General features: G+C 35.5%; 1 protein-coding gene across 22 annotated transcripts in view; it reads left to right on the top strand.

Annotated features, from left to right (window-relative positions):
* Positions 1 to 12,500, top strand: part of LOC106872891 (phospholipid-transporting ATPase IA) — a 422,617-nt gene that overhangs the window by 81,390 nt on the left and 328,727 nt on the right. For 13 of the 22 annotated variants that reach the window (XR_016242559.1, XM_089354936.1, XM_089354937.1 and 10 more), the window contains exon 1: positions 4,965 to 5,182. Coding sequence is in view for 21 of the 22 variants with exons in the window: in XM_089354936.1 (XP_089211062.1) it covers positions 5,140 to 5,182 (43 nt within the window). In the remaining variant the exon portion in view is untranslated. Of the gene's footprint in view, positions 1 to 4,356; positions 4,485 to 4,964; positions 5,183 to 12,500 lie in introns of those variants that run through there. The other 9 variants (XM_089354939.1, XM_089354941.1, XM_089354932.1 and 6 more) reach the window with 4 other exon arrangements.

Genomic DNA, 12,500 nt, shown 5'->3' with positions numbered 1-12,500 from the left:
AGGAAATTAAATGATTGTGCATATAATAGTAAAAATTAGTTGCCTATAATTTTTATTCCTTGTTTCCCTAAATACCAACAAAAATAGATGTCAACAGATCTTGTTTGTAAAATTATGCAATAATAATTATAGTGTATGGGGTTTGTGAATGTAGGTTAAGTAAAACAGACTTCAAACATAGAATACGACACTGAAATGACTACAGTGAAAAGCATCAGTTGTTGTTTTACAACATCAATCAAGGTAAAGTTTACATAATTGTGTTTGTGAAAATATACACATCGATAAGTTAAAGAGATTTATGTTGTAAAAAATGTTTTATGGAAAATGTACATTAATTTTTTTTTTTTTTTGTGCTTTACAAAGTCAGTTTGTTACTGTGTGTGGAAAATGTTGCGTGTCACTGTAATTGGGAAATATCTGGAAGCTGATAAAAGGCCATCAGCCAAGAGAAGCGTCAGCTAAATGTGCATTTATTTAGAATTGTTAAAAGTATCCTGTCGAGGTTAGACCAAGGCTAATGTCTAGCTAAGGGAAGAAAGAGGAGGGGTGGGAGGGAGTGGAGCTTACCATAGCTGCAAGTGAGAGAAGAGGAAGACTGAACAACTATTTGACTAATATGGTATTAAGTGAATGACTTAAGGGGAAACAGTGAACCGGAACAAAGTATCACTTCCCCCCACCCTACTCCCCACCGAACTATGAGTTTCTGATTGGATAACATTTTTGATGGTATAAAATTTCTGATTGGTTAAAACTACACACATGATGACTGTGAAACTAAAATGCTGTCTACATGGGACCGTTATGGCTACATCCCTTAGATTTATGCATGTTTGGTTCAACAAGCAACTAGATAGTCAGCTGAGAAATTTAATGTTAGTTTCAAATTTTGGCACAAGGCCAGCAATTTCGAGGAAGGATTGTAAGTTGATTATATCAACCCCAGCACTCAACTGGTACTTATATTAACGGCCTCATGAGGATAAAAGGTAAAGTCAACCTTGGTGGAATTTCAACTCAGAACATAAAAACCAACAAATTGCCAAGAAAAATTTGGCATGGCGTGCTAATCTTCTGCCATCTCACTATCTTATTGAGCAATTTAATGATGATATGTGTTATTTAACTGCATGTGTGGCCAGAATAAGGTGGAAAACTGGCACAGAGTCTTTAAATTATCAGATAGAGTCTCTGCCACACAGGATTTGTTCTGACATTCTGAGTTCAATTCCTGCCAAGATCAATATTGATTTTTCATATCTCTGGGCTTGATAACATGTAAATGCTTTGTTACATCACAACATGCGATGCTGGCCCTAAATCTATTGTTTCATTTCTGTAGTATATCTGGTGCTCAACAACCATTAAATAGTGGTTCAACAAGAAACACCAACAGAATAAGTACCAGACTTAAGATTAAGTACTGGGGTCGATTTGTGGTGCCGCAGTATGGCCGCAGTCCAATGCAAATTATTTGATGTGCCATGGACAACACAAATATGTGAACAAAAGATACGGCATTGGTAAGGTAATGTCAAGGCACAAATTAGAATAATAGCCCAAGTTAGAACACTTGGAGTAAAAAGTTCTGAAAAAAAATCAAAACAAAAAAAAATTTGGAATAAAAGTGAAATTAAAAGAAAAGTTATTTGAAAAATTTGTACAATAAAATATTGTATTTATTTGTATGAAAATATAAAAAAAAAGTTTCTTTAAAAAAGAAAAGATTTTGCTTGGCTTTTAGTTTTACCTAGTACTTTCTGTAATATTTAAATCTGAATTTTAGTTTAACATTTGGCTTTATATTATAATTTTTTTCCTTACAAAAAAAATTGACTATATTTTTAACATATACATTTAATATTAAAAATTTTGGTTTTATAGTTAAAAGTTTTTATTTTTCCAATCTGTGTTTTAATTTGTTTGAGACTTTATTAAAAGGAGCAATAGTAGAACCTATTACATACTATTTGCTTTTTTTCCTATTTTTAAATATATCATACTTTTCATCTTGCTAAAATTTAAAAATAGTTTTCAGTTTTTAAAATTAAGTTAATATTTCTTAGTATGTTACTATAATGGTTTGATAATGTTTCAGCATGTCTCTTGATTTTTAAGAATCACATTATTTCATCTATATGAAAACTGTGGATCAAACTTGTTTATAATCTATTAACTGGAAAAGATGTTTGTCTTTACAAGATAATAATATCTAAGCTCTATACTAGTGGTTCTTAACCTGAGTCTTGTTGTAACAAAAAAAAAATTACAAAATAAATGCAAATGTTAAATCCACGATTCAGAATTAGTGAGGGTTTTGAGGGATATGAAACAGGGTCAATAAGTACAGAAAACGGTAAGTGGCGCTAAGATAGAATAAGAAAACTAAAGGTATAAGGCGATACTTTTGCATTTTCTCATAAACTTCTCATTATTTGACCATTCTCTCCTTAAGAGAATAACAAATATAGAGAAATTCCTGCTTTTTCTCAAGGGCTCGTGCCCCCATTGGAAATTACTGATGCTCACCCGGGGGGGGGGGGGGGAGGTACCCCCCAGGTGAAGAACCACTGCTCAAACCACTGAGCCATGTGTCTTCACTTTCTATATAGTTATCCACACACACACACACACACACACATATATATATAACAGTTTAGAACGGAATAGCTATAGATTTAAATTTATGAATTTACAAAATTCTATCTATCTATCTATCTATCTATGTCTAAATATCTATCTATCTATCTATCTGTCTATCTATCTAGCTATCTATCTATCTGTCTAAATATCTATCTGTCTATCTATCTAGCTAGCTAGCTAGCTATCTATGTCTAAATATCTATCTGTCTGTCTATCTATCTATCTATCTATCTGTCTATCTATCTCTATGTTTATATCTATCTATCTATCTATCTGTCTGTCTGTCTGTCTGTCTGTCTGTCTGTCTGTCTGTCTGTCTGTCTATCTCTATGTTTATATCTATCAACCTATCTGTCTGTATATTATGTATGCATATATGTGCAACATACCATTGAACCAGGTATGTACAAATGTATATGTTGACCGGTTTATCTCCGTGTTACTCTTTTACTTGTTTCAGTCATTTGTCTGTGGCCATGCTGGAGCACTGCCTTTAGTCGACCAAATCGACCCCAGGACTTATTCTTTGGATGCCTAGTACTTATTCTATCGGTCTCTTTTGCTGAACCGCTAAATGCTTATGAAATTTATATATAAATATTTGCTTAAAATAACATATATTTTTACATTTGTTTATTTAACAGTATTTAACAAATAGGTTTATTGTCAATTAAAAGATTTCGATTAAAAAACATATAAAATCAAATTGCCCATAAAAAGTATTTGCTACCTACGGACCCCCTGTGGTCCGCGGACCACAGTTTGAAAACCCCTGGATTAGATAGATCAATAGAGAGAGAGAGTGTGTGTGTGTGTGTGTGTGTAAATGCAAAAGTGAAAGAGTGAGAGACATTGAAAGAATAAGAGGGAGGGCGGAGGGGGGGGGGGGCAAGATAGAATAGTAAGAGAGAGAGAGGGTGAGAAGGAGAAATAGTAAGAGTGAAAGGTAGAGGAATAAATAGATAGCGAATGAGATAAGCTGAGATAAAAAGTAGAAATGAAGAACATGATGAAAAGAAGGTGGAAAAGACATACATACATATATATGTATATACTCTTTTTTTACTCTTTTACTTGTTTCAGTCATTTGACTGTGGCCATGCTGGAGCACCTCCTTTAGTCGAGCAAATCGACCCCAGGACTTATTCTATCGGTCTCTTTTGCCGAACTGCTAAGTTATGGGGACGTAAACACACCAGCATCGGTTGTCAAGCGATGTTGGGGGGACAAACACAGACACACAAACATATACACACATACATATATATATATATATATATATATATATATATATATATATATATATATATGACAAGCTTCTTTCAGTTTCCGTCCACCAAATCCACTCACAAGGCTTTGGTCGGCCCGAGGCTATAGTAGAAGACACTTGCCCAAGGTGCGACGCAGTGGGACTGAAACCAGAACCATGTGGCTGGTAAGCAAGCTACTTACCACACAGCCACTCCTGCACCTACTTACCACACAGCAGAAAGATAAGTGGGCAATTTAGGAGACATAGAAAGACCTAGGGAGAGAGAGAGAGAGAGAGCATGAGAAAGTGAGCTGAAGTGAGATAAAGAGAAAAATTGAAAGGAATGGGAAGAACAAGGGAGGGAGATTATGGTTAGAGAGATACAGAGAAATGGAGAAAGACAGAGAAATGTAGTGAGAAAAAGAAGACAGATTGAAAGTAGAAGAGTAAGGCAGAAAGCAGAAGAGAGAAAGTTAGTGAGATGGGAGACAGACAAATGAGACAAGAAGATCAAAAAAAGAGAGGATGAGGAAGATTGGAATGGTGAGGTAAAGACAGAAAAGTGTGGTGGAAGAGAAAGAGAGAGGTAAGAATGAAATTAGAGAGAGTAAGGAAGGAAAAGGGGTAGGAGAAAAAGAAAGTGAGAGAAAGAAGCAGTGAGTGAGAATGGAGAGAGAGATAAAGGGAAAACTGAGCGAGAGAGAGAGAGAGAGAGAGAGAGAGAGAGAGAGAGAGAGAGAAGAATTAGAAAGAAAGTGAGAGATAGAGAAAGTACCAGAAATAGGGGAGAGATGGAGAGATAGGAATGGGAAGATTGGAATAGAAAACCAAAAGAGAAAGAGAAGAAAGACAGATAGAAAGTGCAAAATAGAGAGGGAGAGAGATAGCATGAACAAGAGAATGAGAATGGAAACATTGGGAGAAAGAAACAAAGATTTGAAGAACGAGAAGGAGAGAGAGAGTGGGAATGAGAGAGATAGGGAGAGCAAGGGAGAGTAGGAAAGAGAAAGATTGAGGGAGAGTAAGAGAGATCGAGGGATATAAGAGAAAGATGTATCTCAGCTCCAAAGCGAGGCTGACAGCCCCAGCAATGGCGCTTATGTATGAATAAAAACCACTTACGGCTTTTTATATTCCACTGACACCTTTATATATTTTTTTTTTATGAGGGGTTGTTGTTGTTGACAGTGTGTTGTCTTTTCGGTTCACAGGATCTACTCGCGAAATCATCTCCATGAACAATGTCTGTACGACCTGACTACTCTGACTTGGGACGTCTAGACGGTAAATATGAAACTTTCGCTTTCTCCCTTGCCCCCTTTTAATGTTAATCTTATTGTCTTTTTCTTTAAGATGTGTATGTGTGGGTCTCTGTATGTATGTATGTATGAATGTATTTCGGTAAATCCAAACTGAAAAAAAAAAAAAGAAAGCAAGGAAACCAGTAAAAGCTAGTTAGACGTACATTGAATACATGTATGTATATATATATATATATATATATATATATATATATATACATACACAAGCACAGACGTGCGTGTGTATAGTATGTTTAAGTAGACATTCAATTTTACGTTATAAATATGTGCTTGCACGCGTGTGCATATATATATATATATATATATATATATATATGTATATATACATACATACACACTCTATATTATGTATATTATGTCTGTATTGCAATTAAGCGCATGCATGTAAATGTGTAGGTGTATTATAAAATATATACTCATACATACATAATCTTTCTTTGAGCGCGCGCGCGCTTGTGTATATGTATGTTTGTGTGTGTGTGTGTGTGTGTGTGTATATATATGTATATATATATATTTATTTATGGGTTTCAGCCAAGTGGCTGTGGTCATGCTGGAGCTCCACCGTGAAATATATATATATATATATCCACACACCCCCACAATGCATGCACACATACGCGTACATACACAAACAATTGCATCTGTGTACACACGTCTGGATTACGTATGTGTGTGTGATTCTTTTTTGTCGTCTATAATTCTTCATTTCATTTCGGTGCGTGTGTACACACACACACACACACGCATATACATACCCACATATATGTACGAGGGGTGGGTTCTGTATTTCTCCGTGTGTCTGGTTCTATAATATGTTGTATTTCTTTCTGTGTGCGTGTGTATGTGTATAATATATATATACACACATATTCAATATAGTACGTATGTACATAGCGACTGATATATGTATACACACACGCCAACTCCTGTGTGTATATTATATATTGCAAGTGGTTTTTATTCTCGTCTGCAAGTCTTCCATTCCTCAATGTCTCTACTGTCGTCATCTGTTTTATTTCTTCCTTTCGCGGATGTCTTTCGTTTTCGCTTCGACATTAGATGGTCACTAACACATGTATGTATGTACCTCTGCGTGTGTATACATACGTGTGTGTGTGTGGTTAAAATTAGGTGTTTTAGATATATGTTCATTCAGTCAACGAGCACTGATTAAGGAAAGAGCTCGATAGAAACGTTGTCAAATATGCTGAAAGTGACTTCGAAATTTCACGAAGACTGGGCTTTATCCATATGGCTTTGTGTGTTTGTGTATATACATGTGAATGCGTGTATTTATAAACATATGTACGTGTGGTGTATATAATCGTGTGTGTGTGTGTGTATATATATATATATATATATGTGTGTGTGTGCGCGCGCGTGTATGTATATACGTGTGTGTATGATAAATAAAAATGGTTAAATTTCGATCACCATAAAAATATATGTACGTGTGTGTGAACGTTCGTTTTCCATGCTGGTATGGGTGTGTGTGTATACACTTGGACGTAGATACATGTGTGGCTGTTTGAATTTCCATGCAGGTGTATTACACACACACACACACACACACTGCCAGGTTAAGATATTGTATGACATGGTCTATCGGTGCTTTGAGGTCCTCATTAATATTTTTAAAACGTAAAAAAAAATTTTTTTTTTAAATCAGTCTAAAAAAACAAAATTCAATTTATTTTTACAAGGTTAAAAACAATTAAAATGTAATTGTTTCATGCAATTCCATGAGAACATTGTTTCCAATTGCCATTAGAGCAAGTCTGTTTAGCCGTTCTTGTACCATTGTAAATCCTTGTACTTACATAAGGTACTTCATCTTGAAGAGAAAACACTTCTCTCCACTCACTTAGACACCAATTTATAGTGGTATTTTAACATCAAGGAATAAATGTTACTCTATTGTTTGCTGCAAGGCTCTTGGTTATCAGGCATTGGTAGTGAATTTATGTTGTTGGCACTCCGTCGCTTACGACGTCGAGGTTTCCAGTTGATCCGATCAACGGAATAGCCTGCTTGTGAAATTAACGTGCAAGTGACTGAGCACTCCACAGACACGTGTACCCTTAACGTAGTTCTTGGGGAAATTCAGCGTGACACAGAGTGTGACAAGGCTGACCCTTTGAATTACAGGCACAACAGAAAGAGGAAGTAAGAGTGAGAGAAAGTTGTGGTGAAAGAGTACAGCAGGGTTCGCCACCATCCCCTGCCGGAGCCTCGTGGAACTTTCAGGTGTTTTCGCTCAATAAACACTCACAACGCCCGGTCTGGGAATCGAAACCGCGATCCTATGACTACGAGTCTGCTGCCCTAACCACTGGGCCATTGCGCCTCCTCAGTGAATTTATATACTTAAGCTAAAGTCATCAAATTAACCAAGGAAGTGCTTTACCCTTCTGATACCAACCAGCCTGCCTGAAATTACCCGTGGATGTATGAGACAAACTTTCTTTAAAGTAATCTAAATTATAACCTGTCAAATTTTCAAGTTAATTTATGTTCCGAACACCAGTTTAATTATCTTGTATCTTTTACTTGTTTCAGTCACTGAACTGAAGACACACTTGGGCACTGTTTTGTTGGGTTTAGTCAAACAAAATGATCCTAGCACATATTTTTTTTGTTCGTCTGGCACTTATTGTGTCATTCTCTCTTGCCAAACTTTGTCAGGCAGTGGTGGGTGAACAAACATTCACACACATGCTCATTTGATGAACTTCCACACAGTTTCTTTTGGCCAAATTCTCTCACAGGGTATTGGTTGTCTCATGCGTATAGAAGACACTTACCCAAGGTGCTGCACATTGAGACTGAACCTGAAACCACGTGTTTATGAATTGAACTTTTCAATCACAGCTTTTGACTAAATTCTTCATTATTTTCAAAATTAATTGAAGCAAAGCTAGTGTATGCCAACAAAAATATGGGTAACAAAAGGGCTAAAGTAAAGAATTTCTGGCACAAATTCAAACCTAAAATCTTCAAAAGCTTGGCTTGCTACTATTAATTCTTTTGATGCCAATCTTCTATGATACAAACTTCTTATATTAAGGTGATCTAAATGAAAATTTCCCATTAAGCTTACATGTTAATTTATGCCCCAATTACCAGCCTAGTAATTTACTCTTTTACTTGTTTCAGTCATTTGACTGCGGCCATGCTGGAGCACCGCCTTTAGTCAAGCAAATCGCACCCAGGACTTATTCTTCGTCAGCCCAGTACTTATTCAATCGGTCTCTTTTGCCGAACCACTAAGTTACGGGGACGTAAACACACCACCGTCAGTTGTCAAGCAATGGTGGGGGGGACAAACACAGACACACAAACATATACACACAATACATATATATATATACATATATATGACGGACTTCCTTCAGTTTCCGTCTACCAGATCCACTCACAAGGCATTGGTCGGCCCTAGGCTATAGTAGAAGACACTTGCCCAAGATACTCCGCAGTGGGACTGAACCCGGAACCATGTGGTTGGTAAGCAAGCTACTTACCACACAGCCACTCCTGTGCTCATATTGACCAAGATATTTTAGTAAATTCTTTATTTTTAAAATTTATTTAAATAAAGAGGGTGTATTTGAACAGAAATATGGTAACGAAAGGGTTAAAATGTCATTATTCATTAATTTTGTTGTTGAAAATGTGAGCAGTAAAAAAAAAAATGTACAAACCTTTTTTTCTATGCTTTGAAATGATACACCAAGAGCTAAGTATAACATATCAATGGCAGGTAGATGTTTAGATGTTGCCATATTAAACTTCTGTCTTCCTCACAAAGCAGGATCTTCAGCATTGCCATCATTGATTCATTTTCTTGTACAATGCTCTTTCACCTTTTACTCATTTCAGTCATTGAGTTGTGGCCATACTGGAGTACCACATCAACATATTTTAGTCAATCAAATCAACACTGGTACTTAATTTATTTTTTTTAAAGTCTTATACTTATCCTAATGTTTTGTTTGCTGAACTGCTAAGTTATGGGGATGCAGACTAGCCAACACATCATATATCATCATCATCATTTAATGTCTGCTCTCCATGATGGCATGGGTTGGATGGTTTTGACATAGAGCTAGCTAGCAGGGAGCTGTCCGCACTCAAACTGTCTGTTGTGGCATGGTTTCTATGGCTGGATATCCTTCCTAATGCCAAAGTAGGTCTGCCCACATACATTATTTGGTAGAGCATCAGACTTTTATGTATGTATGTGCATATATATATATATATATATATATATATATATATATATATTTATATATATAATATACATTGGTCAGTAGTTCACATATCCAAAAGAGAAGCACACTCTAAAACATTAGAGCAGTAGTATATTTAGGTTGTTCATAATGGCTGGTGATAGTGACCATTGCTTTTGCACCTATAAAGTGCTTAGTTCTGTTGGCAAATTGTCAGACTCAAATGGCCAGAAGCACATAACCTCTCTGCAGCTGACATTTTCCTCTCTCCAATTGTAGAGAGGTTATGTGCCTCTGGCCATTTGAGTCTGACAAGTTTCCTGTACAGCTGAGCACTTTACAGGTATGAAATCAATGGTCACTCTCTGACTGGCAATAACAAACAACCTTCTAAAATAAATACACACACACACAAGAAGCTTCTTTCAGTTTCTGTCTACCAGATTGACTCACAAGGTATTAGTTGGCTCAGAGTTATGACAGAAGACACTTGTCCAAGGTGCCATGCAGTGAAACTGAACCTAAAACCATGTGGCTCCAAGGCAAGCTTCTTAATCACACAGCCATGCTTATGCCTTTAAAAAAAATTTTTTTATAATTATATTTATCAATTTATGTTACAATGTTCTGTATTTTCTACTTTATCCTTTTCTTTGATTTTCAACACTGAACATGTTGCAATATATATAAAAAAAAAAAATATTTAAAAATTCCATACAAATTTTACGAAATTTTAATAACTGATTGAAAACTCTGGTATTTCATTTCAAAAACGATTTGCTGACTTGAATGAACCTGTCTAAATATGACAGCCGAGAAATCCGACAACAGAATTAGTTCTGTCTTTTATAGCTGTTTGAGTATGGCGTTTGCTTCATAACATATGTCAGCTTTCTGATTTATATCATCTGAAATTAGTTTCAGAGCTTCTCGAAAACACCTGTAGCCCTTTCAACAAGGCCTTTGTGGCAGTATCAGCCTTTGTGAAAACCATCAATATCTGATTCTCTCTTTTAAACTACCATTCTAGATTTACTTCCACTTTTTCAGCTTTAAAGCAGTGAACCATTACTGACCAATATTCAGCTGAACCAGTTAAGCAATTGTTAAGTTTTTGCATAAGACTAGAGAAAGAAAAATGCTCTAATGCAGCTTTCCACAGCATATATACACCCACTAAATTAAGGCAGTACGCAGCAGCATGTGGAGTGTCATGTGCAAGATAATTGATATTTATGAAAACCTTTCTGGCTTCCTATCGTGTTTTAGATGCTTCATATGCTTCTCTGTAATGTTTTACGTACATATATTAATCAAACTGTGTGTGTTTGATAGAAGAAAAGAAGAGAGAGAACTCTAAACACGACTGTGTGTGTCTGGATGTGTGCATATGTTTGTGTTCATATATATATATTCTTTTTTAAAACTTTAAGCTGGCATACACATAACTCTCATCCTTTGAGTCACTTCATTAATTTTCTGCTAATTAAAAAATAAAAGTTTATATATATATATGTGTGTGTATATATATATATGTATATGTGTGTGTGTATATATATATATATATATATATATGTATGTGTGTGTATATATATATATATATATATATATATATATATGTATATATGTATATATATATATATATATATATATATATCAAACTAATTGTCACTCTGTTGGTTACAATGATAAGGATTCCAGTTGATCTGATCAACGGAACAGCCTGCTCATGAAATTAATGTGCAAGTAACTGAGTTCTCAAACATGTGTACTCTTAATGTTGTTCTCAGGGAGATTCAGTGTGACACAGAATGTGACAGGCTGGCCCTTTGAGATAAAGGTACTACTCATTTTTGCCAGTTGAGTGAACTGGAGCAACATGAAATAAAGCATCTTGCTCAAGGACACAATGTGCCACCAGGAATTGAACTCATAACCTTACGATCGTGAGCTGAATACCCTAACCACTGAGTCACATCCCTTCACATGCACACACCTCTATCTATCTATCTATCTATCTATCTATCTATCTATCTGTCAGTGTGTATAAAATCATGGAATGTAGAACAGGTTGTTACATATGGTTTCATAGTGTCTGAGTTTGTAAATAGAGTTCTTCAATTAAGGAGCGTAGAACAGGCTTGGAAGAACAAAGACGATAAATGGAATACAATATATGTGAATATTTCTTTATCTTTAATCAGCAGAAGTTACAAAGTGACTTAAAGAACGGGGACTCCTGGAGGCAGATTTTCTACGACCAGATGTCCATCCTGTTACCAACTCTCACTTGTCATAGCAGATTGGAAACAAACAACATTGTTTGTATAATAATGACACTCATTTACAACTATTATATTGTGTCTAGACAAGGCCATACAAACATGTACACGTCTATGCTCTCTCTCTCTCTCTCACACACACTTTCAGATCCTGCTTCTTTGTGAATCTACAAAATCTTCTCACAAGCCTTTAGTTAGTTCAGGGCTATAGTAAAAGGCTTCTTGCCCTAGGATTCACATAGTGGGACTGAACCCAAAGCCACATGGTCAGGAAGTAAATTTCTCAACCACACACCTGTTCCTGCTTTCCCTATTTTACAATGTGATTGTCACTGTCTCTGACAATGTGTCTGAAGTGTCATAAATTGTCATAAATTTCAGCTTGAGCCAAATAGAAATATACAAAACTTCCTGTCTTTTCGGTTGGGGAAAAACAAAAAAACTACTATACAAATCTTCCAAAACACTTAAAAACTGTTGAAGTAGATAAGGTTACATGTTGAAAACAGGACAATTTACTGGAAGTAAATTTCCTTAACAACCCATATCATGTCTTGATCAAATTTGTCATTTGTAAATGCTTTCCTGCTTACACACATGCATACATATATATACACACACACTTGCATGTATATATGCACATATATATGCATGCACATATATATGCATGCACATATATACGCATGTACATCTATATGCACAAGTATATATATGTATATGTATATGTATATGTATATATATATATGTATATGTATATATATATGTA

The sequence above is a fragment of the Octopus bimaculoides genome, chromosome 7, assembly GCF_046866305.1.
Source record: "Octopus bimaculoides isolate indiv1 chromosome 7, ASM4686630v1, whole genome shotgun sequence".
In the NCBI taxonomy this organism is placed as follows: Eukaryota; Metazoa; Mollusca; class Cephalopoda; order Octopoda; family Octopodidae; genus Octopus; species Octopus bimaculoides.
Note: the sequence above shows the minus strand (reverse complement) of the source record. Positions and strands in the feature narration are given on the sequence as shown.